We start from the raw sequence: 27,983 nt of genomic DNA on the forward strand, positions 1-27,983 counted from the left end.
AAGGCAGAGCAAATAGTGCAATGATATTTAGTCCAGATCAGTGGCTGTAGATTTGGCATGTGCAGGTGTGTTGTAGTCTGATTGAGGTAGGTAGGAAAGACCTGTATCTTTCTGTGGAACAGCAGGGTTGGAGGAGTCTGTTACTAAAATTGCTCTTCAGATTGTCCAGCATGTTATAGAGAGGGTGGGAGTCATTGTCCATAATGAACTGTTTCTCCAGTATTCTGGCTTCAACCACCTCTTTTAGTGTGATAAGCTGCAGGCCCACAACAGACTCAGCCTTCATTATGAGTTTATTCAGTCTGTTGGCGTCCTTACCTGTGATGCTTGCACCCCAGCACACAACAGCAAAGTAGATTGTGCTCACAAAAACAGATAGATAAAACGTGTGGAGCACTTTTCTGCACAGGTTAATGAGATGAGGGGCTGGCCCTGAACCTCACTATGCTTCTGGCTTTAACCAGCACAGTTTCATTATATTTCAATAGAAAGGCAAGTTTGCAGAGGCTTGCACTTTTAGATAGACATTGTATCAAGGCTTAATAGCAAGGACAGGAATGACACAGACATACTGAGAATGTTCTGGCCTAGGCCCACTAAATCTGAACCCAGCAGGAGTTTGACTTGATTAAAGATTTGTCCCTAAAAAGGAGGCCAGCAGAAAAGCCAGTGCTCTGGATAGTGGCATTTCTAACTGCATTGTTCTGCAGTGTTTCTGTTTAGATGCAACTGTCCACACTATATTTGATTCATAATTTATGTATTTTCCTGTTTTGTTAGTAGTCGGTGTACCATCTATTACCTTTTTAACAGTTATTTTTCTTTTTACCTCTCAGCATAGACCAAATTCATCTAAACAAAGAGCAGAACGAAGTAAAATATAAACATATTAAAATATCAACCAGACTGGAATATGTTCGATGGTGTCCATGGTCAGGATAATATGTCCACACACAGAGAACTGTTTAGAAACAAAGATGAGAAAGAAGCATGAAGATATGATACTATCTGTATTTAAACATAGTAAAAATGACATTGATTTGATGCTTCATAAATCCAGTCGTACATTTTTATACTTTTATACCCTTGGCCATATCCTCCGCAAATTTAACATTCATTTCCACTGCTTCGTGGATGACATCCAGCTCTACCTCTCCTGCAAACCAAATTCCACACTCCCACCCCCTTCCCTCTCCTCCTGCCTTTCTGAACTAAAATCCTGGTTCACCTCAAACTTTTTAAAATTAAACAGCAATAAAACTGAAATCCTACTCATCGGCACCAAATCCACCCTTTCTAAAGTTGACAGTTTCTCACTCTCCATAGACAGCACCTCAGTTTCCCCCTCCCCTCAGGTTAAGAGTCTGGGTGTCATCCTCGACAGTACTCTATTTTTCCAATCCCACATCAATAACGTCACCCGGTCCGCTCACTTCCACTTACGTAATATCAACCGTCTCCGCCCCTCCCTCACTCCCCACACCTCTGCCATTCTTATCCACAGCCTCGTCACCTCCTGCCTCGATTATTGCAACTCCCTTCTCTTTGGCCTCCCCCAGAAAGCCCTCCACAAACTTCAGCTTGTCCAGAACTCGGCCGCGCGGATCATCACCAGAACACCTTCCTCCCACCACATCACCCCCATCCTACAGCAACTCCACTGGCTCCCAATCAACCAACGAATCACCTACAAAATCCTTCTGTATACATTCAAATCTATTCACAACCTCGCCCCTCCCTACCTCTCCGACCTCCTGCACATTGCCACTCCATCCCGCACCCTCCGGTCTTCCTCCTCCATCCACCTCACCGTACCCCCTGCCCGCCTCAGCACCATGGGGGGCAGAGCTTTCAGCCACTCTGCTCCCCAGCTCTGGAATTCTCTCCCACCTGACCTCCGAAATTGTACCACCCTCCCCATCTTTAAAACTAAACTCAAAATGTATCTGTTCCGCTTTACCTACTCTCGCTAACTCTCAGCACTGTCCCTCACCCACTCTTAATGTATTTTATCTGGTTTGTTGTTGCTCTTGTTGGTGTTTTTACTCTTGTTTGTGTTTTCTTGTTTGTACAGCGACCTTGAGTGTCCTGAAAGGCGCTTCTAAATAAAATTTATTATTATTATTATTTTACAAAGATATTATCTTTAACAGATATAACAATAAATATTTACAATACAATTATATTAACCACATATTCTAATCATAACATCATATTTATATCTATATGATCTATGTTTTTACTTTGCAGTGTATTGATTATCCTGTCCGTCTGTAAGTTTGTGATGGTTTACAGTCACTGTCTTGAGCAGGTTTCTCTTCAGAATGAGACCTCAATGAGAACACCTGCACAGATAAAAGTCTAAATAAAAAATGATATAAAGTTATTTCTAAAGTGATGGTTTTTGCCATAATATAAATGGAATGATATTCAATTTGGATGTTTGTGCCCTGTCTGTCTGTGTGCTAACAGATGTTATGCCCCAAACATGATTAATGGCCCCTGATACAGCAGACATGACCACAGAGGAAACCCTGGACCCATCAGTGTCCAGCCCTGTGGGGGAGGTCAAGTTAACACTTGAATATGGAATTGAGGAGGAACTCAACAGATTCAACAAAGTAACGCACTATCACACAGACATGCCTAGTGAGGAGCGTGCAGCACTCAGTGACAGGTAACACTAAAATTTAAACAGGGAGTGTGGTTTTTCTCCTTAGGGCTAACTGGTCAATTTTTAATTCTGTTCAAATGTAACAAATGACCCTAGATCTGCTTTTTCATGCATGTTCTTTGCTTTACATATAAAACAATAAAAAAAATGAAAACATAACATAACAATAGCCTATTGGTTCTGCTGAAGTGAAATACATCGTAGTGGATTACCTTGGGAGCAGTATTTGGGTATTGATATCGATAAAGAGGTTTAGAAAATGACATCTGATTTTTAGAAGCATGAAGTGCAATTTAATCCTGCATTAGTGACTGCAGGGGCAGGTGTTATGTGGACTGCTCTCTTTGTCCTCATCTACCCTTATCCTGCTTCATTTCTCAGCCTTACACTGTATGTCTTAGATAGTGAGACCTTACCTAAACTTTTGCACAGAGAAAACAATTTATCAAGATTAATCACATATATTGCATAGGGAACAGCCAATTGTTGACTGTAGAGATGAATTTTATGTATCAGTAGTAGGGGGCCATGTTAGTTATGTTGTAAATGGTTATATACATGTATATGGTTATGTATATTATGCATTTGTTAATCATATGAAACATTTTATCTGTTCTTCTTCCCACCTTTACTTAACATGTATTGTACATGTAGTGGGTCTGTGTATGTGTGTGTTCTTGTCTCACCTGCCATAAGATTCTTGTTAATTATTTTAGTGGCCTCAGGCATGAGTCCGCCAAAATGGCTCCATAGAGCCCCCTTGAAAATTTAAAAAAAGCCTCCCCATAGAGGTTACTTTCACCTAGTGTCCTTTTGTTTTTGTTGCAGTGCATTGTGTGTCCACATCAGGGAACTGTTCTCTGAATGTGTTTGGCACATGCAATGGAATTAAATTTGCTGTTAGTTTTGCATTTAGGGGGGGCTAAATGCAATTTACGGTTTCTGCTTTGGTTCAATCACATGAAAATGTCTAAGAAACCTTTTCAAGAAGTACTTTAATAACACTTAATGCCAATGCTAGCCTACAGTTCCCACAATCCATTCGCTAGCCTCTGACCTGACTGTTGTCTCTGGTGTGCTGGTCTGTGCAGCGAGGAGTCCTTCTGTAGGATCTGCCACGAAGGCGGAGCCTCTGGGCAGCTGCTGTCCCCCTGCGAGTGCTCTGGTAGCCTGGCCATGGTTCACCAAGCCTGCCTAGAGCATTGGCTCACTGCTTCTAACAGTAGCCACTGTGAACTCTGCCACCACCAGTTTGCACTGGAGCGCCTGCCAAAACCTCTGACTGAGGTAGGTAATTGCAATACACAGCATTGCTGGAGCTCATCAACACATTGCTTTTCTGCATGCAATTCTACTTTCTAATACTACTTTGTCTATGAAAAAAAAATTATTAGGAAAACATCATACTTAATGAGAATTAAAGAAAGTTTGGAATCATCCTACATTTGTATTTTTGCCAACAGAAAAACTTTTTCTACAACTAGTTTTACGTAACAGAAGTTCAGCTCAGGGTCAGTTCTGACATTACAATAGAAAATAAAGCAATAGAACTGGTTTTTTTGTGGCGCTCCCAAGTTAAGGTAGGATACAGAGTAAGTGCTTTACTATCCCTTTTTTCCTTCACTAATATGTATTTGACAATATGCTTAAAACTTATTATTTGGGAAAGATCATAATTTGAAGATTGTTATGAGTAGCATGATGTGCCTTGAGAGCCGAGCTGGATCTGGATGTAGTAAGCTTAGCTTAGCAAAGCAACAGAAGCAGAGCAGAAGAGCTGGCCTGGCTCTGTCCGTAGAGCTTTCAAAAACAATTATACTAATTATTAAACATGTGTCTAACCTCACACTGCCACCTGATCCAGTCACCTGTTGTTTTAATCAGTGAGACAGCATGTCAGTCAGTAGACCACCCCTTTAATTCCAAGACTTTCCAATGGAGCACTTGCTGCTGGCTGGAGCACTGGAACCCATAAAGCCACTTAGCCTGAGAGCCAGATTAGATGCTGTTTCCACCCCTCGCTGCTCTGTAGAGGACGTTACTGGGAGTGTTTTAGTCCACTCCTTGTGCTGCATGTGTGGTCACTGAAACTAATCTGCTGATTAGGCCCCATGTGCTCATTCAGGTTAAGCTACACAGTGAACAACATAAGCCAGCTTTCAGGCAATGACTGGCACATGGTAGATTCTTTACAATAGTGATGCAGTGCAGCTGTCCTGGAGACATGGGGAGTTGTCAATCATCTCTGAATGAACAGCAGACACTGCTCCCATTACATACATTTAAGGGATTTTCCTGATTCAGTCATATTTGTTGCTATATGTGGGTTTGTGAAGATTGTGTCCTATTAACTCCATACTCTCCTCAGCACATTTTCATTAGGAATCATTCTAAGCAGGCCGTTTTGTGGATGCTCTTAACAAGTCCCTTTATTTGCCATACTTGTACTACTGTACATACTGTAACTCAGCATGATAATCCCTGTATTGAGGGACTGTACCAAACAGTTTTTCTAACAGAAATCATTCCTGGCTATGAACCCATTTTGTGTTTATGTTAGCCGAATTTTATCATGTTAATGAGATCTTATCAAACGTATTTAATTCAATAACTTAACAGATAAACTGATTGAAGAAGGTTTTTTGCATCACACAGTTTGCAAGGGTGGAGGTTACAGAGAGTTGAAAATAGACCAAAAGCACCTGGGGAAGTACTATACAAGACTTTAAAGACTATTCTTTAAATTGATGAAGCACACAGATTTGCTACTGAGGAGATGGGACTGGAGCTATTGAGAAGGAAAGAAGGATTAGACAGTTTAAAAACTACATTACTGGACTTTCGGTCGGAACACTGTCATGATGGCCGCAGGGTGAGAGCTCCCGGTTGAACCAGAGTAATTAAGGAATTTCCCCCATAAAAATTTAGCAAAAAATCACTTGAGTGAAAGCATAAAAGGGGGGCAAGACATCCACCAAGACACTGAGTAGTAAACAGCAGCAAAAAAGGAGAAGAGGGTGAGAAAAACGAGACACAAACAATATGCGCCTAAGCTAACAAGCAGTAAATGAGACACGCTATGCTAACTACGGGACGAGACATGGCAGACCCTTTTTAAGCCTAAGCTCCAGGATTGACTATCAAGATGAATGTTCTCCTGCGAATGCTTTGCCTTTTTTTAGTGTCTGTCAGTCAGAATACCACCTAAACAATTTGTCGAATGGGGCAGGTTAATATCAAGATATATATGGTAAGGGAAAAGGGCCAGAATTAAATATAAAACTCTGCAATTAAGAAAAGAAAGGGGTGGAATGGGCCTTCCATGCCTACAAGATTACTACTATGCAGCTCAACTGAGGCCATTAGTTTGCCTATGCTCACCAACATATACTGCGGGATGGAAGGAAATGGAAGTCACGATGATAAAAGGAGTACCAATAACAGCCTTATTAGCAGACAACAAATTGCAGGGTGAACCGAGGGTATCAGAAGTTCCCATGTCTGACATTCTTGTAAAATCTTGGCAGGAAATATTTCAAATTTGCAGATTAGGAGACTCATCTAAAATTCTGAGGTGGTGTGCTTATGATTCAGATTTTGCACCAAGAAAAGATTGTGACAGACTTAAGACCTGGATCTCAAAAGGTCTAACTAAGTACTATCCGTTTGTCTACAAGAAGGCATTCCAGAGTTTTGGGGTTCTACAGTAATAATATGGGTTGGGTAAAGATGACTTCTACAGGTATTTCCAAGTCAGACACTATTTTAACCAAAACTTGAAAGAGGGTCTGGGAAAATGTGAATCAGGGATCCTGCAGGTATTTCTATCATTACTTAAGTCCCGAACAGGCAATAAAATTATATCCAGACTGCATAATGGCATCCAACATTCTAAAGATGATAGTACAGAATATATAAAGAAAAGGTGGGAAAGAGAAGAAAATGTAGTAATTTCTGTGGATAGTTGGGAGAGAATATGCCAGCTACAGTTGATTTCAACAGGGTCAAACACATGCAGTGAGTTTTGCTGGAAGAATGTTGTGAGATTTTTTGTTATACCCATCCAGAAATGACACCTCTGTGGGACCAATGGAGCCAATCACTTACGTAGTTTCTGGAACTGCCAGGTCATTAGAAGTTATTGGGAAGAGATCCATAAACATATAAAGAAAGTATTTGTTGTAAACATCTCTTTTAAATGTGAAACTGTGTATTTGGGTGATGCGTTGTTTGAAAATTGGAACAGTTACGACAAAACATCAGCAAGTAACAGCAAGTAAAAAAAACATCACAAGAAAATGGTTAAAGGTAGAACCGCCCACCAGTGAGGAATGGCTAGATATAATACACGAGATTTACATAATGGAAAATTGTAATTCTCCCTCAGAGTGCAAAAAGAAAAGTTTTATGGGATTTGGTCTAAATGAACTGAGTATGTAAAACCTGTGAGATCTGATTTCATTTAAAGCTATCGGTTACTTGTGACCTGCTCTCGTCACCCTGTCTATGCTTTATTTTCAGTATTACCATGATTTGCTAATCTTCTTTGCACTTTGTATGAAACTCTCAGAAAAGCAATATGGACAAAAGACATTTGGACTTTTTGCAACCACCCTTCCTGATTCTCAGCAGGAAAAGGGGGGTCGAACGATGGATAATTATAATACAGTACATACAGAAAATAAAAAGAATTATAACTACACAACTAAATTGGGAATTTAAATTATTCTTTCTTAACAATATCTAAAATGGCCTGATACAAAACTTAAAATATGGTATGATCTTAAAAAGCTGCCAGTTCAATTTAACAAAACTGAACTGAGGCAACGAGTGGAGAGGCAGTCTACACCAAGGAGAGTGCAGGTGTGCTACCACTTACTCACCTTAAGGTGCAACCCAGCAATCCTCAGTCTATTTGTGTCCAAGTGGTCTTAACTAGGTGCATGGACCTCACCACGTGTGCCAAGCCCCCCAACAAAGTGACTCTCAGCTCCTGTAAGAAATCACATATAAAGGGGGCAAATCAATAGGTATCAAAGGGGGCAAAAACAGCAGCAGTATTACGGTAAGGCAGCCTAAAATGAAACAAAAAGAAAGGTTCATAATTCTGCAGTTGAACCACATGCTGAGCCATCCCACTCACCACCGAGCCTATGGTTCCCCTGAACCTGCTGAACAATCCCTAATAATAATGTAAGGTATGTCACACAGTAAAGCTAAAACCAAAAAAGCATAGATCTCATAAAAGCAACAGTTTAAAAAGACAAACTACAATCTTAATGGGAGTTCTACAAACCTGCAGCAGAACCAACAATACAACAGCACACCAGGTAGGAGCTAGAGAGACCTCACAGGGCCCCAGGTGCCTTATATTATCTGGCCTGATCAGGGTGTTGGTGGGTGGAGGAGTCAGGTAAGGGGCTGTGTTCAAAACTGCACTGAACATGAAACAATGTTAATTACCACAACACACAACAAACAATGTTTCTTACCATAACAAAGATATAACATTGTATGCTTATGATGCAATATATTTATAGCAGGATTGACAGCATTCTTTACTACACAGTTAAGTGTAGTATGCGTTTTTAATAGGTCTTACTGCTTCACTCATATTAGTACTGTTCTCTCTGTTAATACTTACTGTGTGCATCAGTCCACATAATTCAAGCTTTAATCACCAACTGCAGGCCAAATGTTGTATTTTCTACCGCTGGTGTTTTATTTGTACATGCCATCATTGGGGGAAAATACCCCACCCACACTACCACCAACACCACGCTGTTATGATGCCTTCATGTTCTTAAACGTTTGTTAAACATCTGATTTGATGCTAACCAGTCTTCACGGTCTTTCCTCTTCCCACAGTGGCTGGGTTCTCCATCCGTGCAGCAGCAGAGGAGGACAATGTGTGGTGATGCAGTGTGTTTCCTGTTCATCACACCACTGGCCAGCCTGTCAGGGTGGCTTTGTGTTCAAGGAGCTAGAGACCTCTACTACACAAATGGCATGGAGGCCCTGGGGCTCCTGGTCCTCACGCTGGCCCTCTTTACCATATACATCTTTTGGACCGTGGTACGTTTGGCGTCTAAACTGCTTATTCAGACAGAACATATGACACTTATATTTCCCTCCCATCTCTATGCACCAATCAGCCATGTGTAAAACCCATAAAAATGAGCTTGAAGACAATACATGTACTGTACAGCTGAGGTGAAGTGCAGTTACTTAATTCCCTATGCCGCCCCGTTCACATTAAACACATCCATGTTAATTCTACAAAAAAATTGGAACTTTGAGAGAAATAATTCATTCTTGACCCTAGGAAAAGAAGTTAAATAATCTAAGCTCAAGGTCTGATTACAAGCCTATATCAGGGTTTCAGCCACATCTCATGGTCTTGGAGCTCGCTCAGTTGTTGTGGAGATATGTCACGACAACCAAGCTAAGTCTGGAACTTTGGTCACTTACAGGTATAGATCAGATTTGAATAGGGGTTATATGATATACTTATCAGTCTGAAAACAGAGCCAACCAGAGCCAACAAAGAAGTTAAGCTACATATCGCTGTGGACCGGGTAACAGCAAAACATATATTAGCCTCTTTAGAAAAAGGCCCACCTAAAGAACATCAATAGCTTTATTTTGAATATTTTGACTGCGTTACCCTGCAGTCAGATAGCCCTTTTCTTTGGCACTAGGTTTTTAATTGTACTATAACTTCCATATTCCTCATGTCGCACCCTGACTCTTGACCATTGATAAGTAGTTCATACAACCCATGTCCAAAAAATATGAACTGTCCCTTTAACATTATATTGCATTTGACCTGTAGCGTCTGTACTGATTATGGTTATTTGTTTGTCAGGTGTCTGTACGCTACCACATGCATCTATTCAAGATGTGGAAGAAGACGGACCAGAGGGTGCGACTGCAGGTTCCTCTGCCTACCCACACAACACGTAACCGACAGACCCTGTCCATACACACCCTCTGCAAAGCCACCAACAAGGAGACTATGGTGTAGATGAGTCTACAATTCTGAGCCGAGGTTAAACATAAGGGAGGAGGGGAACAAAGATTGTCCGAGTGTCCGAGATTTCTGCCTTCACCAAAAGGAGTCTTTCCGTTTCTCTGATTATTCCTCATTGAACAGTTTGCTTCTTCTCGAAGGAGGGGTCCCAATGAAAAGTTATTGTCAGTAGTTTTGCATTTGAAACCTGACTCTGTATGTTTATCCATTACTTTTGTGTAAACCAGCAGAAAAGTTGAAAGCTCTTAGGACTTCATGGGCGTCACGACACACGGAATTCAGACAGGCAAGTACAACAACAATGTTTGTGTACAACAACAATGTTTGTGTGTGTGGCAGCAAACTATCTGGATGGCGGGATGGCCATTTGAGGAAAGCAGGACAATTTGTTTGAGAGATAACTTGGGTGAAGCAACCCTTCAGTCTTGCTAGTGAAAATCCCATCCACTTTCCCAACGGCCCTTCTGTTATTAAAAAGCAGACAAGTGTGAAGCAGACACAAGTGAAAGGCTCTGTTAACCTCGGAGTGCCTTCAAGCACATTGCTTTTCCCGCCTAATTCAACTATATATGCATTCGTTTTAGTAAACACTCAAAACTTCGTTCTGAGTAAACGGTACTTATAACTTTATTATGGCAACAGTTTATACACACACACACACACACACACACACACACACACACACACACACACACACACACACACACACACACACACACACACACACACACACACACACACACACACACACACACACACACACACACACACACACACACACACACACACACACACACACACACACACACACACACACACACACACACACACACACACACACACACACACACACACACACACACACACACACACACACACACACACACACACACACACAAAACAAGGCAAAGCTCATATCTTGTGCAATTAGAGCAAAGGAACAACTGAGGAATACTGAGTTTGACACTGCTGCTTCTTGTGTGTGACAAAACTGACACTGGACAGCAGCAGGCTTGTATTCAGCTTCCAGAGCTGGTCCAGGTTTTCTAGGTGGACGAGTAGGAAGCAGGAGATTGACAAGTCACATGACGGCACAGCTCGCCTCCTTAGATAGATCCTGGGGAAAATACAGATTTTGTTAGCAATTGTAATCACTTACCATCATAAGACATGCTGCTGTCATGAGGTTAGTCAGCACCGAGCATGCAGTTATGAAGTGATAGAGAAATACTCAAGCAGGGTGTCACTGAGCAACAAACCTTTGTCTTTTGCAAACATCAGCGAGTCCAGATCAGGTTTGGGATGTCTTTTTACTGAAGGATTGCTGTTTGAGCCTTAGGCCATTTAAAACGCCTTTATAACAAAGTACTTGCTGAACCTCAAATAAGTGCATCTTGGCTTTTCACAACTCTGTTAACTGCAGGTTTTCACATGGAAAAAAAGCATGGTAGTTCCAGCTTAGCAATTTTTTGGGTATGACATTTTATTGCATCCTTTTTTTTGCATCTTCCTGTGGTATGTGGCGTTACTGGATAATTTGTAATGAAATCAATACAGTGTTGCTCTGATTTTCGACAAAAAAACCCATCAGATTTGGACCATTTTACAGCGTTATGTTTGACATCCCTTTATCATACATAACCATGTTAAATAGTTCAAAAGCCTGACCAATATTATCAGGCTGATAGGTCTTTTACAGATAGCAATTTTGTGTAAATGTTCTAAAGTTTGCAGATAGGAAATGTATATTAGAGAACATGTAATGCATTAAACAATGCTAAGAGAGAAGAACTTATGCCATTAAGTAGTTTGTCCAACAGAGCACTCTCCAACTGCATAGTTTGCAATTCTCTCAGCATAGCACAGAGCTGTCAATGTTAGCCAATGTTATCCGTTATATCTGTTTATGAAAGAAATCTCAGGAGTACCTTTACATGATCATACCTCTGCAAAATGTACATAAATCTTTTTTCAATCCAGCTTCAAAAACATCCCCATATCGGCTGTCATAACTGTCATCTGGATTTGCCTCTCTGAAACGGTAACAGGTAACGGTACTTCTTCTGCTCCAATTGTGTGATTATACTGTATATATTTAACCACACTGAATAGGATTATTTTGCTGTTACTTTAATTTCCCCCAGGTATGTCTACATTATTTCATCATATATTATATATCGAACAAGTATTCCTCCAACCAGTAAAGTGCCACTTTATGAGTGGAAGAATAATAATTATACAATTGGCAAAAATCAAGAGGGACCCTAATCACAGTAGGAAGCAACACTGCTGCAGAAAATAAGGCAAGAGAGAAATGCTACAAAAAATTTGCATATTAATTCTTAAAGTCATGTTCCCTACGCAATGCACTCAGTGCCTCTGGTTATTTCTGACTTGTCAACTGCACATTGTAGCGCTCTTCAACATTAAACCTGATCCATTATTTAAATAGTAAATATTGAACACCATTTAAGTCTGACATTGTACATGAAGGGAAGGGAAATGTTAAAATAAATTTGGTTTATGGACAAATCATAGCAAATGTATTAATCTATTATATATAATCTTAAAAATACCTATAAACTAATCAATTTTACAATCTAGATTCTAGTTACAATAGCAGCGGTATAAATCAGGAGCAAGCATAAAAGCTTTTTTATCCATTCTTTCATTCTACAAATGATCTACAATGTGAAATTTAAAGAGTTTATATTACCTGAAGCAAACAGGGGAACAGAGCAGGAAAAGGTCCCATTTCTTGCATGAATAACTAAATGCATGCAAGCTCTCTGTGATGGAACCTGGTAATGGTTCACCACATTTTCAGATATGAAATATTCCTTCAGCCAAGAATCTATCGCTCACAGAGCATATTGTAGGAACAACAATTAGTCGAAGGACAGGCATCGCTTACATATTAATCTCACTTGCAAGTACACCCCTCTGGTCTTCAACTTAACCTGTTTAGCATGCTTCTGACTAAAACATAAAGGCAGCTGAAAGTCTAACATGTATTAAATAAGCCATGCACCAGCGCACAGCAGGTACAAGCAGACGAGCAGCAGGGAAAAGCCTCCTCACCTACTGAGCAGCACTCTGCTGTTCACTCAAGAGACAGAACAACACTTCTTTCTCTTTGGCTTCAATGTAGACAGAAAAAAGTGACAAGGATTTATAAACCACATCATTTGTGTTCATATCTACACTGCATGCAGGTCAATGGACTTGTGCAGTATTGGCTGTTTTTATGCATTAGTGTGGTTACCTGTCTGCGATAGTGCTGGATGTCACTGCCAGCCAAATATTCTTCATCAAACTCCGGTTCAGTTTCCTCGTCACCTTTGCCTTGCAAACACACTCTGCGCTCGGCTATTTCCTGAAAGGGTATGACATGACTCGAACTGTGAGCTACACATTGTTTGAAGCAGAAGTCGTGTTTGTATCTTTGTGTTGCCAATCTCTTTGGAGCTAAAACCAATATGGACCCAGTCCCTTTCTCCTGTTGACCAGAGTTAGGTGCTATTGATGGAAATTGCTGAACTTGTACTGCCTTACGTACGACGGAACGGTTTACCATCCTAAAAAGCTATTAAGAAGTTACTAAAATTAAAATGTACTAAAAACTTGCCTTAAAGTCTAGTGTGTGTGTGTGTGTGTGTGTGTGTGTGTGTGTGTGTGTGTGTGTGTGTGTGTGTGTATTTTGTACTGTCTGGGTGCTAACATGCTTTTGCTGTTGAGTTCTGTCAACATTTTATGAATACAAAAGCTGATTTTAGTCACAACAGACCAAGAATTGTTAGAAGACAATTGGGAAACTAATGTAGTAATGGAGATGTAGTTTTCTTCACTTACCTCCTGGTTGGGGTTCAGAAGGATCACTCTTACATCAGTTATGGGGCCCCAGCTCTTGTGGCCCTGCAAAATCATGTCCCCAGAATCAGCCTCTGCACCTGCATCTTCTGCCCAGATCTGATATGTATGCATGCACACGCACACACAAACATACTTTAGTTAATTCCATTTCACTTACTTTGAAGGGCACCTGTTAAACAGCTCAACCAATCTTATACCTAATGGTGTTTTGTGTAGAGTTCTTTTTCCACAGGGGAACAGAGGGAAACACAGTTAAATGTGAATAACAGGAACTACTCACTGTTAGCGTCTCCCCACAAGCCAGAATGCAGGAGGACGGGATGTGGAAGGAAATGTCCCCAGAGTCTGGGTACATCCTCCGAACCACCCAGCCACCCAGTGGCTGCTCCTGGAATTGCAGAAAGAAAAAGGAAAAGTTTAAGTACTGTATTAAAAGATCTATCCGCGTTTGAATTTGTGATTTATGTGAATGTATTTTTGTGAATTATTGTTAATATCAACCTTGAAACCAAGGGGACAAAGCAGGAAGAAGTAGAAACAATAAATTGAAATAAAATAACTAAACAAGATCAAAGAAAGGAAATAAAGGCTATAAAAGCAATAAAAGAGCTAAAAGCAATACAAGCAATAAAAAGAAATATAATCAATAAAGCAATGAAAGAGATTAAAGCAATAAAAGGACAAAAGAAAAAAGGAATAAAAAGATGGAAAAGTAAGAATAAGGTGGAATAAAAATGTAAAAAGATAAATAAAAGCCAATGAGTACAAAATGACTGTGTGCTTTACAATGTCTGGGTACTGCACCATGCTGTCGTAGCTTAACTCTGTCAGCAGTAGATTGATGTACAATAGCTGATTTTTAGGGGTATGAACTGGCTGATGATTGTAGAGTCTGTTTTCCTACACCCCTGAAAACTGTAGCTATGGTAAATGAGATATTATAAAGCTGTAAGTATACCTGTAAGAAAATGAACTGATAGGCCATCAACTCAGCATTATCTCGTCAAACTGGGATATTCAGACTAATTCTTCATATTTACAAATATAGACAAAACCCAAAAGATAATCATCAACCTGCTGCATGAGAGCCTTACCGACTCCGAGTTGTTCTTCAGTCTAACATATTTTCCTTCCATGTCTACTTCGGCCACACTAACAGCACCGAGCTCTGTGGAACGACTGGACATTTTATAGGCTGGCGAGCTGCCAGAGGCTCCTTCGTGTTTACGTTTCTTCCCTCTGAGTTTGCAGCTTTTGTGTTCATGTGTTCGAGAGACAGTTGAACGTTGGGAGGGGCTGGGTGACAGCTGCAATCTGAGAGAAAAAAAAATTGGATAAAAAAAAAAAAAGAAGAAGGAATCACCAGAGATCCAGTTATCATGCTATGTTTTGATGTGTAAATGAGCCACACCTCTGTTCCTCCACCTCCAGCATCTTTCTATAAGCATTGATCTCCATGTCTAGAGCCAACTTGACATCCAGCAGGTTCTCGTAGTCTTCCAGCTGGGCATACATCTGGCTTCTCATACTCAGCAGCTCCTGCTCCTTTTGACCGAGTTTCTGCTGCCAAACGTCACATTCCCTGTCAAGAGTCCTCTCCAAGTCCTGAAAGCGGCCTTCCAGCACCATTTTCTGTTAGGGAGGGGAAGAATATTTGAAGACATAGTTAGCCAAAATTAGAGTTTTAAAACATTATGCAACAAAGTAAGGCAAAAACTGCAGACATATTTTAAATAGAAAGATTTTAAAAATAAGATAAGGGGGAAGATGGTATTTAATAAGAGAAAAATGACCTCTGATCTGGCCCTGAGGACAAACAGGCATCGGGGCGGATCTGAGGAAGGACGGCTGGATGTGAGCAGACTTTTGCATTTGTTTTTTGTTTTTTGTTTTTTTTCTCTGTTCCCATTACCTCTCCTGTCTCTTTTCTAGTTGAAACAAAATGCTAAATGGTAAATGGACTGTACTTATATTGCGCTTTTCTAGTCTTTGTGACCATTCAAAGCTGCTTTTACACTACATTTCACATTCACACACACATTCATACATGGCAGAGGCTGCTACGTAAAGTGCCCAACTGTCAATCAGTAATCCATACCAGTTGGCTAGAGAAAGCCGCCCGACTCTACCACTGAGCCACAAACAATGCATCTAAGTACTTCTTCATAAGTAGTGATTTTGGTGTGACAAATGGACATGCACTTCTAATAAAGCTACCCAGCAAACATTTTGATGTCCATTAGACGTCTAATCAAGGTTGGTCATGGAGGTCGAAACAATGTCTAACAGAGGGGCTGATATGAAACTTTTTCTGACGTTTGTTTTATGACAGAGGTTGTTTTATTTTAAACAGTGCCACACCACGTTGCACCATTGTCAAACAAGTTTTCCTCTTAAACAACATTCCCGTTTTCATGTCGGCAAATGATCTAAATATAGTCACGTTGTGACTAGACGTCTATCATTCATGAAGATAGGACACACACTAACTTCCTGTGTCAGTTTTTCATGCAATTTATTGTTGCTAGATTGAGTTGCTAGTTTACACATTTTTTATTTTTTACAGCCCCAACAAGGCAGTCTTAGACTGAATTATTATTTAGTTTACTTGATGCATTTAATCAAAAAACCTTTTTTTGTAAGCCTATTCCTAGGAGTTGCACTTTTTATATGAGGTTTGGGGAAAACATTTTTTCCCCTCAAATCCACTTCACTAGTGTGTGCTTTGTTAATTTCACTCTAGCTCCTCATTAGTCTTATTTCTCCCTTTAACAGAAACAGCAACTATGAAACTATGAGTTTTTTTTGTTCCAGACTGCACTTACATCTTTCTGGTACTGCTGGAGCTGGGAGCTGAGGGACTCCACTCTTAACTTGGTTGTTTCCAGTTCGTCTTTGGTGGCTGATGCTACTTCATTTTTCTCCAATGCAGCCTGCTGGGCATTTTGCAACTGAAGTGGAGAAAAAAATAAAATGCAAAAAAATATTTTGTAGAATTTTTGAAACATCAACTTCAAAATAACTGAACAATGTGCAATCAGGACACTTCAATTAAGTCATCCCAAGTTCTGTGTTAGTGCCTTTGAACTGAAGGTGCGGTCCATCTCTTCTTTGTACTGCTGCAGCTGAGACTCATGATCCTTGCGGAGCTGCTGCATCGACTCAGCCAGTTTACTCTCAAACTCTCTTCTTCTTCCTGAGTCCATCTCCACTAGACGGCTCTCATGTCGGCTTCGGATCTCAAAGATCTCCTATAGAACATAAACAGAATTGTAGGGCTGAACCTATTAGAGCAGAAAGGAATAAGTCATGAATTTTTAGAGCTAATATATGAGCTTACAGATACACTTACTGGCCACTTCATTAGGTACACCTGAAAAATCTTATGCAGTTCAATACAACAGCACTGCCATGGATTCTGCTTTTATGAAGTCTAGTTTTTGTTGACTTTTGTTTTGTTGAGTCAGAAGTGTGTACATTCAATTATGTTTATTACTGAGGTCATTGTTAAAGGCGGTGTTGTACTGAACTAAATTATATTGATATGTGTGTAATATTTTGGCCTCCCTATTTACATACATGAGGGAGCCAGAGTATTATAAACACATTTGAATATAATGCAGCTCAGTACAGCCCCACCACCAATTATTACTTCATCATTACTTGACGCAAAAATATCATTGAATTAACACCTCTATGTCAGCTTAGAAAAAAGCAGAAAAAGCTAATCTTATGACTGAGCTGGTGTATTGGATTACATTAGATATTTCCGGTGTACCTAATGGAGTGGCCGGTGAGTGTATATTTCCAATATTGCATGTGACATTATCATAACTATATTAAACAATGTTGTTGCACTTGCCAGATTTCCATAATATAATGCAGGCAGGAGCCTGTTGCTGTATAGATGTGCGTGTATGTGTGTCTGTGTGCGTTACCTGCTCACTGATGTTCCTATGGAGTTCAAGCTGTTCTTTAAGTGTTTGCACCTGGTTCTCCATTTCAACCCTCCTCAGGATCTCAGAGCTTAGCTGGTTCTTTGTGTCCTCCAGTACGCTCTCTACCTGGTGACCACACAGAATACTGCACAATTTAGCATGCTCCTCTACATTTAGGAATGAAGTCAGCATGTCTTGGAACATTTTAATATAGAAAAAGTCATAACATGTTGACATCAACAGAATCTTTATGCAAGAGGCACCACCTACAGAAGTCATAAATGGCTGATGATTACAACATGAGAATGAACAAAAGAAAGTGACAGTTATTCTTCTACTTTTAAATTATGTTGCACATGTCAAGTTTGCAAATGACATCCATTAGTGTTCCTGCAGAATGACACTGTAACTCTGGCCCGGGGATATATATGAAAATATTTGAAAGAGAACATTAACTACAAGACAAAACAACTCCATAAGTAGGCCTAAATGAAACAGGAAAGGTTGCAGCAAAGTAAAATCAGGTGTTATAAAACTCCCTTTATGCATTGTTGATGTATCCTGTTCAAGAGAATGGGAGAGATGTAATGCCTCAGTTCAGTTACTTTGACTACTTAAATCGACTCCATTTGCCAAATTTGAAGATATTCCCTCCAGGCCTGAGCTTCCACAGGACAGTGTGAAGTCTTTGTTTAAATGTTAAGGTAGTAAAATATTACTTCATACTTCACTCCTATTAGACATTTGTGTGAAACTATGTCATAAGTAGCATATGTATTCATGCGTTACAGACAAAACCTGTAGATAAGTGAGTGTATATCCAAATTTACATTTTCCAGCTGTCCCTGCAGGTCTGTGAAGTCGTCATTGAGTCTCCTGTTGTCAGACAGCAGCTTGGTGTACTCAGCATCTTTAGAGCCCAGGGCCCCCTCAACTTTTCTCCACTGGGACAATGCATTCGCCAGATCACCCTCCTTCTTCTGGTTTCTGAGGGGAAATTATAACTCAATTTAAATACTTGCATGTTCAATGACACCTTTGTAAGTGGCATAAATACATGGCACCACACAACATGAAAGCCTCGTCACGAGAAGATTACCAAAACCTTTTAAGGTAAAGAACCAAACTTCTCTAAAAGTGTTACTACCTAGAAATACATTTAGTCAAGCTTCTGAAAGAATATGTTAAAGTGGAATTTTTTGTTTTCGATTTAGCTTTCGCTAATTGAAAAAAAGGATATACGTATCAGTTTTGAAAAATATAACACGGACTAAAACCACACATCAGCTCCAAGTAAACAGATGTACATTTCCAATTAAACAAAGGAAACTTAATTGGAAGTTTTCTTGCTTAGTCTGGGCTGTACACTTAAATATTCTTTAACTTTTACACATTTCTCAACACACTGATCGCGGATACAATAGTGAGAGTGAAGTGTAAGCTCTATAAACAAGTTCTTTGCCCATTTCGAGACACACCACTGAGGGAAACGGGGAGCCGTGTGAATAAGATCATTTATAAAACTGAGATAAATGCGGCGTGATGTATTTAATAAACGCCGTATAACACAGCCGTACTAAACAATTTACGTCGCCATATATGTTTTGCAGGTGTGTGCCTTTAAATCGAAGCAAGATTGCCTTATGAGCCGCTATTTTAGCATGGTCTGGCTCAACAGCAATCGGACACCTGCATGGTCAACGCGACTACCTGGCTTGAAGTTTCCTGTACTGCTCGCACACATTTCCATAATCGATCTGCAACCGGGCCCTCTCTCCAGCCAAGCCGTCCAGGGACTTTCTGACATCGGCCAACTCCTCCTCGTACAGCCGCCGCACGTTGCCCATCTCGCGGCTTTTCGATTCATCCTTTTCTTCCAGCTTAATTAGCATGGATGACCTCTCACTTTCCAACTCTTGGACCCGCTGAATGTAATTGGCGAGGCGGTCGTTGAGGGATCGGAGCTCATCTTTCTCTTGGGTGCGGGACCGGCAGGTCGGGCTGGTGCTGGATGCCGGTAGGCCGGCGGCGCTGCTGCGGCGGCTAGCGGAGCGGCTGGAGCGGCTGCCGTGGCAGGCGGGGGTGGAGGTGGCAGAAGCCATGGTGGTTGTGGGCTTGACACTCCAGTCGTCAGGGTCTTTACTCGATTCTAAGACACACACAAAGCTATGAGCCACAGTAAGGTACACCTATTCGAACTAACACAGGCAAGTGATGCAGTGATACTCAAAAAGTCACGTTTAACCACTGCAGTAAAGTTCATGGATCAGCGCAGTACATGGAACTCTTAATCCTACCCGCTCTTGTTAAGTTACCTTTTTTTTTTCCTTCGTTAAGGATGTCCACAGCTGAAATTAATCGAATTTGACGAGTTGACGCACGCAGAACAGTGAAGAGCGCCGTCAGCGTCAATTGATCCCAAATGACGCAGTACATTTCCGGGTAGGATTTTCAAAATTGTCTTTAATTTAAGAGGGAATTTCATTTCTAATAATGTTCGCAAAAAACCCTTACTCCTACGTACGGTCTATCATCTCTCTGGTATGTTATTTTGCATGAAAATCATCAAATGATTGAAATACTAAAGAACACACAAAAAATGTTATAGCATAATTTGTCTCAAAATTGGTCAGTATGGTCGCTGACCATCATCATACATATCAATACCAAACCGAATAACGACAACAACTCTATCTAACTAAATGACTCAAGAAAAGTGCGGAGTACGGAGAAGGAGGAAAATATGAAAAAGCAAGATGTAGCCAACATACATAAACTATATGTTGTTATTGTTGTTATGTATTTATGTTAGATATATTTTTATAGACCAATTACACACTTGTCCCTGGGGTTATGAACCACTGAATTGCAAATGTATCTTTATTAACTACAGTAATATGTGACATAATTTCCTGAGTGAAACGTCCTTACGACCTTACTTTGAAGGCAAAAGCTGTTGACATCCGTTTTGTTTTCGTGTGACTCGGTATGGGCTGACTGACGTAAGCAAGATTCCTGCAGCACATCAGCTGATGGAGATGATTCGCCAGAAGTTAGGATGCGATGTTACTTATCACGTTCAAGTAAAGTTTGTTTAGCCTGCTATAAGTTAATGTAATTGACCAGAAGAGTGTCTTCAGAACTAAACCCTTTAGAAAATGTGACCAAGAAGCAAAAATAACTGAATATTGATGTATGGCCTACCTTTATTTTACTTTTGTTAGCTTTAGATCCAATCCCGTCAGTTTATCTGGAGATTTGAGTAAAAGCAGAAGTTACTCTGCTGTGCCTTGTGCATTAACTACTTGTGCGCACAGATTAACTACGAAGTTATTTTAATGTTAAGTCTATTCTCACAACCACACTTGTTTCAGCACACAGTATACGAGGACTGTTCTTTGGATCCAAAACAGATGAAGTGATACACAAATTTATCTTGTTTGTTTTAAAGTGAGATCTTTTGCAAGCACAGAAAAACGCCTCCCCTCAGCATATGAATGAATATCATATTATCGTTGTTGCAGCCATTATGTGTGTGTGGGATATTCTTGTTGTCGTTGTGAGCTATTCCGAACACTGGAGGGGTTTTGCACAAAACCAAGATAAGGGCTTAAGCCGGGATTTTCCAACTATCCTGGCTGAATCTAGCCTTGACTCAGTTGCATGAAAGCAAGTTAAATCAAACCCGGTCAAGTTACCATGGAGATTTATTCTTTGCAGCTAGCCTGCTCAAGAGCAGGCTAACAACCAGGCTAAGATTAATCCTAGTGATTCATCTGTTAGTTAGACGGTCAATCCTATGAGAAATCAATGTGTTTTACCGCATTTCCATGGTCTTTGTAAATATTTTGCATCATTTGAATTATCCTGCATTTAAATATTACAGATATATTGTCATTTGTCTTTTCATTTCAGTAGGTTTACTGTTATTTTAATGGTAACAGCCACTTTTAAATTCGTTCATGTGGTAGTAATTATTACTGTCAGGCCTAGTGTTATATTGCTAGTTTTTATGAAGACTGCTTGTCAAATTGCCATCAGAGGTTTGATGAATATGTATAGTATTGCAGTTGTTGAGGTTATAAGAAATGGCTGATGAAGTTGCAATGGTGGTTTCAATTAAGTCTGTGACGAGGGCAATATATAGGTTCAAGTCCCATTCACCTGTCTCCTCTTCACAATGGCATGCCCATTTTTGAATGATGTACTGGATGAGGAAGCATTAATACTCAGACAAGCATTTAGGCGTGAAAGAGTCTTCCGGGACAGGTCGGACCCATTGGCCTTTGCAGATTAATATCTCACTGAGAGGTATAGATTCTCAGGTGATGGAGTTCGATATTTATTTAGGCTGCTGGGTCCAAAGATTCAGCATCAAAAAAAGTTGTCTGATGCTTTGTGAATTCTGTAAAAAAACAGTCAGTTAGCACAGAAATATTTGTGCATAATGTAGATTTACTTTAGGCAATACTCACTGTTACCAGGCTGTTGATCTTGCTGTGCAGTCCTGGGTTCTTATTCATTAAGGACTAAATAAGCAGGATATTTCCACAAAATTGACATGATACCTCAAGCCTTCTGGAGTCCAGTGATATATTCTCTTCATCATCTGCACAAGTGCTCTCCACAGCTGCAGATGTGCCTTCCCCCTGCAGTATACTGACATCAATAGTACTTGTATTAACGTTTTTGACAGGACATGCCAAGCCTGTGATTTTAATGAAAAGGAGTCACTGGATCATCTTCTGGTGGCTCCAAAAGCGTGACTGTGTTACCAGATACTACAAGGGAAGCCAAAGTCAGACAGTACACATAATATAATTATTTGATTGTGTTTCATGTTAAGAAGGATGGCAATAATGTATCTTGTATGAAGAGGCCAGTTTCTGTCACTGGGACAGAGTCAGTGGCTGTCCCTCCCTGGATCCCTTCCATCACTGGCCTCCCTTTATTATCATCCAGTGCCAGCTCCTCTGCTGGAGTGAATTCCTGGGTCGGTGGGCCGCCCCCCATACCCGATTTATCTGCCTTTTTTACTGCAATCATAGAGATATAAAATATGTCAGCAGATCTATCCACCTCATTTGTACATTGTTATCAACAATCAAGTCACTTACCAGGCTGCAAAATGTTCTTGTATTTCATTTTGACTTGCTGCCAGGTCCTTTTTTGGCCAGACAAGTTTGTTCTTAATGAATGATAGATAAATACATAGGATAGATGAAAATAGACAAAACACATAAGATAGATAAATAGATTAAATAAAGTGGACAGAAAAAATAGACACACATTGTGGTTAATTGTTTGCAATTGATCTTAATAATAATCTACATTTCCTGAGTAACATGCACTTCCACTTGCCACATTTAAGGCAAAATGTACATTATTGGACTTAAAAGTAACTCCTTTAATTGTAATTATGACAGTTTCAGTGGAGCACTGTTTATTAATTGTACATTTTTGCACTGCTTACGCATTCAGTCGGTCCGCTATAGTCTGCCAGGCTTTCTCTCGTTCTTTAATTATAACAGCTATATTTCCTTTTTTTTCTAATTATGTGTTCCATTTCTTCGTATATCTCCATGAGGAGCTGTTCTGCTGATGAAAAGTATGATGCACAAGTCTTGTCCATTTTTCCATCCGTGATTCTGTGATCGATCCCGTGGTCTATTTAAGAATGCCTTGAACGTGCACTTATCCTGACTATCTGCACCTGGCTTGACACAGCTGCGCCTTCTCATCCTGGCTCGGCGAACCTGCAACCAATTAAACCAGGATGCGCAGATTAAACTAGTCAAGCCGGGCTTTCTCCGTTATCCTTGATTTCTTTATTCTACTGTCGTGCAAGCGGGTTTAGTGAAAACCCCAGGTTCATTAACCCTGAAATAAGGGAAACCACGAGTTTGCCGCTTCAGAAAGAGAGGTAACTTCAACTCTGAGTTGGTTACTATGGTAACTGTGTCTGTGAACCTAACCTGGTCGGGAGCAGGTTTTCTTCAGGATACTCAGAGTTTCACTCTGTCCCTTCCGTCTAGGCTATAAAACCCTCATTCAACTTCCTCCTTCATTCAGCCCGTATCATGCGCGTTTGAGCGGTTACCGAATAAAAAAACGCAGCATCTCTGTGGTGCTTTGACCCACAGAAAGTTTTTTATTATAATAATAACATAATCAAAAGACAAATCTGTGTCAAAGTCATCCTTTGTAGATTTTCCACCACCACTGCAGAGAGCAACACGTGTCATGAGTCATTCTAGTTTAGTTATGTTTTTGTATTGTATTTCGGTTTTCAGTTATTATTTCTTGCTTTACCTTGTCACTTTGTCCCTTGTCATGAGTTTTCATCATTTAGTTTTGTATTTAGTTTATTCTGTGTTCTTGTCAGTGTTTAGTCTTGTTTAGTTAAGTATTTCACTTGTGTCTCTTTGGTTAGATCATTTCCTGTTTTACTTTGTCACCTTGTCTCTCGTGTTGGTCCACTTCCTGCCTTTGTGTTTCCCGCTTGTTTGATTCTGTGCCCTGCCCTGATTGTTTTCACCTGCCCCTTGATTGTCTCACCTGTGTCTGATTAGCCTCACCTCCTAAGTTTATTTAGTCTTTGTGCTCCCCTGTCTCATTGCCTGTTCATTGTCGTTCATCGTGTGTTAGTCTATGTACATGACCTTACTCTGGATTGTCTTCGTGCCTCCCCTGATTTCCTTGTGTCCATTGGATTACCTGTTCCTGGTTTTGTTTGTGAGTTTATTGCTGTGTCTTTGATTTTCCTTTTTGTCTTTTGTTGGAGTTAGATTTTGTTTGTGCATTTTTGCCTTTTATATAATTAAATCTGTTAACTACGTCTGCTTCTGGGTCCTCACCTTTTTGTTTAAACCATAACCGTGACAGAATGAACAGGCCAAAAATGGACCCAGCAGACTTTGAACATTTTGATTTATTTTCAAAAATTACTTATTTTCAGAACATTTTTAGAGCTGTCAGAGGAGATTTAGATTTTGAGCATTCTCCCTGGAATGGGACTCGTTTGACCATTTTTCCTGGCTCCCGCGGAGGCACCAGGAAAAGACGTGGCCATCCTGGCTCTCGTTTTCCTCGCCCCTCTCCCCAGTCCAGAGCCCCAGAGCCTCCACTGCCTAGCTCCCCAGAAACTCTTGCCCCTGTGTTCCGGCCGGAGGTCCTGCCGACTCCTGTCCCTGTGTTCCGGTCGGAGGTCCTGCCGACTCATGCCCCTGTGTTCCGGTCGGAGGCTTTGCCGACTCCTGCCCCTGTGTTCCGGTCGGAGGCTCTGCCGACTCCTGCTCCTGTGTCCTGGTCGGAGGCTCTGCCGATTCCTGCTCCTGTGTCCTGGTCGGAGGCTCTGCCGACTCCTGCTCCTGTGTTCTGGTCGGCTCCGAGGCCGACTCCTGCTCCCCGGGTAAAGTGGGCTCCCCTGCGGCCTCCTGCTCCCCGGGTCCAGTCGGCTCCCCGGCCAACTTCTGCACCCTGGGTCCAGTCGGCTCCCCGGCCGACCCCTTCTCCCCGGGTCCAGATGGCTCCTCTGGTCCAGCAGGAGGACTCCCCTCCTGGCTCTCCGTCGGTGTCTCGGCCGACACCCCCTCTGGCCCAGCTGGAGGACCCCCATCCTGGTTCCCCGTCTGCGTTCCGGCCGACACCCCCTGTGGCCCAGCAGGAGGGTTCCCATCCTGGCTCTTCGTTGGCTTCCCGGCTGACACCCCCTCTGGCCCAGCTGGAGGATTCCCATCCTGGTTCCCCATCGGTGGTCCGGCCGACACCTGCACCTGGATCTGGTTCCCCGTTGTTGTTCTGGCCGACACCTGCTCCTGGTTCTCCGTCGGTGGTCCGGCTGACACCTGCACCTGCTCCTGGTTCTCTGTCGGCGGTCCGGCCAACACCTGCTCCTGGTTCCCTGTTGGTGGTCCGGCCGACACCAGCATCTGGTTCTGGTTCTCTGTCGGTGGTCCGGCCGACACCTGCTCCTGGTTCCCCGTCGGCGGCCTGGCTGACACCTGCCCGTCCTCCGGAGAGGCTCAGCCGGCCTGGTCGGCCCCCTGCCCATCCTCCGGAGAGGCTTCGCCCGCCTGGTCGGCCGCCTGAGAGGCTCTGCCCGCCTGGTCGGCCCCCCGGCCGCCCTCCTGATCTGCTTCGCTCGCTTGGTCGGCCCCCCTGCCACCCTCCTGATCTGCTTCACTCCCCTGGACGCCCCCCCGGCCGCCCTCCTGATCTGCTTCGCTTGCCTGGTCGGCCCCCCGGCCGCCCTCCTGATCTGCTGCGCTTGCCTGGTCGGCCCCCTGGCCGCCCTCCTGAAGGCATTTGCTTGGACTTTGCCCCTCAGCCCCTGGCTGTTAACTGAACTTTGTACCCTGAACTCTTGACTCTTGAACATATTCAGTCTATCAGATACAGCCACGTTTTACAAAATACAAAAAGGAAGATATAGTAATTGGTCACATACTCATATTGTGCAAGCAGAAAATAAATAAGAGTCTCCAAAAATTCCATCGCACCTTTTTAAATGTTTTTTTTTTCATCTGATTTTGACCCAGCAGATATTTTCGCATCATGGAGCGAAATGCTGCATTAACTTGCCATGTGTGAAAAGGGCATTTATCAGCTGAAGCTTACCTTGTAAAGATAAAAGTCTCAAATTGTCTTTGATACTGATTAGAACTACTCTCGTATTTTAGTTATATATGCAACCTGGAGGCTGAATTGAACGATATTTGAAAGAATATTGAAAAATGCTTTGGTACGTTCTGTCTTTTAACTTGACAGGTACATGGTAAAATATTAGGTCGCAGGATGAAGGTCGTGTTTAAGCATGTCCCTGAATGCAGCACCAATGTAAGCAAACGGGCGTGGTTTACGGCCCCCAACAACTTCCGGGAGATAAACGTGAGTTAAAAATGACCACATGTCTTAAGAATATGCGCTTTTTTCTCAGAATTTTCGCGTATCTCAAATGTATTCAGCAGCGTAGCACGATGTAGTGTTGTGTATAGAGACTTTTATAGCCAGGGTTTCTCTTAATTTTCCCTTCCTTAAAAGTTTGGTTTAGGATAGCAACGGCCCCTTAAAATTACGGACAAATCAATGCGAGTTGCTCATTTCCAGTCCAGTGTCCCCTTTTCACCCTTTGTGTTCATTGTACTGTAGTGAACAAGGTTTTGAAACCTTTCTCAGTTAAAACTGTAACGCTATTGTCCAACTCCACCGCGCTACCAATGCTAGCTAGCTTGATAGCCATCGACGTGAAGTGAGCCGACAGTATCAACACGGGTAAGAGATTAGCAGTTTGAAGCTAGTGACTATAGCTACTAGGTAAACGTTTCGTATTGCCATTTGTTTTAGGTGATCGCCATGGGACACACCAGTCTGGATAAGATTATTGCACTGCAGAGCAACCCGGCAAACACCAGAAACCTGTGCATCCTGGCACATGTTGATCATGGTAAGTTGACGCGCTCACATCAAATGTTTTCATTGAAACAGCGAGCCCTTATTGGGCAACTTTATATATACCATACAAAAAGGGTTATTAACCTCAAATTTAGCCGACTTAAAATTAAGTTAGTTGTCGGCACAAGTACTGTGGATATAAAACACGAATAAATCCACATCGTGAATCGTTTTTACACACCTTTAAATTCGACACTTATCTACAAGACATATATTTACATATTAAGTCTACGTGAATAGCTTGAACTGTAAGGTGCCAGAACATTAGATGCATCACGAAGTGTTTATTTAGACAAAAATCTTTAAAATTCAATTCACTTGCAAATAGTTATCACTTGACATAACCTGTGTGACAGCTTTTTGTTATACTGTCGCTTGACATAAACTGACAGTTTTTGTTGTACTGTGGAGAAATCGGAATTGATGAAGGGTTGGGTAATAGGAATACAATTATCACAGCATCTTTGTGTCCACATAAGGTTTTCAAGTTCAGATTTGGGACCCTTTTAACTTGCGCTTATCACATTCAGTTCAAAGCATTTGAATTTTACGGTTTTGGTAAAACAATGCAATCATTTAAGAAATAATGTAGGAAATCATCTACATCTTTACAGGTAAAACTACTCTGGCTGACTGCTTAGTGGCAAGCAACGGTATCATATCAAGTCGACTGGCAGGGAAGGTACAGTAAATTTATTTGCTAAAGTGATCTTTTTGACATGTTCATTTCCATTTTTAGTTTTGTCATTTCTGTGGGTGATGGTGATGTATTGGTCTCTCAGCTAAGGTATCTGGACAGCAGGGAGGATGAACAAATCAGAGGAATTACCATGAAGTCCAGTGCCATCTCTCTGCATTACAAAAATGGTAAGGACACTTTGGTTAGCCTTAAAGTTTGATGCACTAGATTCCATTTCTCTAGATTCCATTTCTCTGTCGCGTTAATTACCTTCCAGAGCTAATATGGGGATAATCAACTAATTTTCTGTTCTTGTTATCTGGCTTCACCCCA

General features: G+C 41.4%; 3 protein-coding genes across 6 annotated transcripts in view; 2 read left to right on the top strand and 1 right to left on the bottom strand.

The window, feature by feature from the left end:
* Positions 1 to 2,340: 2,340 nt before the first annotated feature.
* On the top strand, positions 2,341 to 10,389 carry LOC138589939 (E3 ubiquitin-protein ligase MARCHF3). The gene is made up of 4 exons (XM_069660440.1): positions 2,341 to 2,677; positions 3,766 to 3,961; positions 8,543 to 8,749; positions 9,543 to 10,389. Exons 1-4 carry the CDS (start codon positions 2,496 to 2,498, stop codon positions 9,699 to 9,701), a joined length of 744 nt encoding a protein of 247 aa, XP_069516541.1. The 5' UTR covers positions 2,341 to 2,495; the 3' UTR covers positions 9,702 to 10,389.
* Positions 10,390 to 10,517: 128 nt separating this feature from the next.
* Positions 10,518 to 19,904, bottom strand: lmnl3 (lamin L3). The gene is made up of 12 exons (XM_069657856.1): positions 19,834 to 19,904; positions 19,229 to 19,667; positions 18,349 to 18,505; positions 17,519 to 17,644; positions 16,661 to 16,831; positions 16,406 to 16,531; positions 14,992 to 15,212; positions 14,675 to 14,894; positions 13,861 to 13,968; positions 13,560 to 13,676; positions 12,973 to 13,083; positions 10,518 to 10,824 (listed from the first exon to the last, which is right to left on the bottom strand). Exons 2-12 carry the CDS (start codon positions 19,618 to 19,620, stop codon positions 10,789 to 10,791), a joined length of 1,785 nt encoding a protein of 594 aa, XP_069513957.1. The 5' UTR covers positions 19,621 to 19,667; positions 19,834 to 19,904; the 3' UTR covers positions 10,518 to 10,788.
* A 6,474-nt stretch (positions 19,905 to 26,378) lies between these two features.
* The window catches only part of efl1 (elongation factor like GTPase 1), a 165,820-nt gene continuing 164,215 nt past the window's right edge, over positions 26,379 to 27,983 (top strand). For 2 of the 4 annotated variants that reach the window (XM_069665133.1, XM_069665215.1), the window contains exons 1-4: positions 26,379 to 26,407; positions 26,864 to 26,963; positions 27,586 to 27,653; positions 27,754 to 27,838. In XM_069665133.1, coding sequence (XP_069521234.1) covers positions 26,873 to 26,963; positions 27,586 to 27,653; positions 27,754 to 27,838 — 244 coding nt within the window. In that variant the 5' untranslated portion in view covers positions 26,379 to 26,407; positions 26,864 to 26,872. Of the gene's footprint in view, positions 26,408 to 26,707; positions 26,792 to 26,863; positions 26,964 to 27,585; positions 27,654 to 27,751; positions 27,839 to 27,983 lie in introns of those variants that run through there. The other 2 variants (XM_069665160.1, XM_069665294.1) reach the window with 2 other exon arrangements.

The sequence above is a fragment of the Semicossyphus pulcher genome, unplaced genomic scaffold (genome assembly GCF_022749685.1).
Source record: "Semicossyphus pulcher isolate SPU_LCO1_2020_fin unplaced genomic scaffold, fSemPul1.0.p SCAF_1, whole genome shotgun sequence".
NCBI classification, from domain to species: domain Eukaryota; kingdom Metazoa; phylum Chordata; class Actinopteri; order Labriformes; family Labridae; genus Semicossyphus; species Semicossyphus pulcher.

Bases quoted from the DNA above. Each gene is read 5' to 3' on its own strand.
- lmnl3 (XM_069657856.1), bottom strand. From the start codon at position 19,620: ATGGCTTCTGCCACCTCCACCCCCGCCTGCCACGGCAGCCGCTCCAGC. The intron at 13,969-14,674 runs GTAAGGCTCTCA...CTGCAATTCCAG, and splicing joins TGAAGAACAACTCGGAGTCG to GAGCAGCCACTGGGTGGCTG. The intron at 13,084-13,559 runs GTAAGTGAAGAA...ATACCCTTTCAG, and splicing joins TTCTGAACCCCAACCAGGAG to GAAATAGCCGAGCGCAGAGT.
- LOC138589939 (XM_069660440.1), top strand. From the start codon at position 2,496: ATGGCCCCTGATACAGCAGACATGACCACAGAGGAAACCCTGGACCCA. The intron at 2,678-3,765 runs GTAACACTAAAA...TGGTCTGTGCAG, and splicing joins CGTGCAGCACTCAGTGACAG to CGAGGAGTCCTTCTGTAGGA. The intron at 3,962-8,542 runs GTAGGTAATTGC...CTCTTCCCACAG, and splicing joins TGCCAAAACCTCTGACTGAG to TGGCTGGGTTCTCCATCCGT.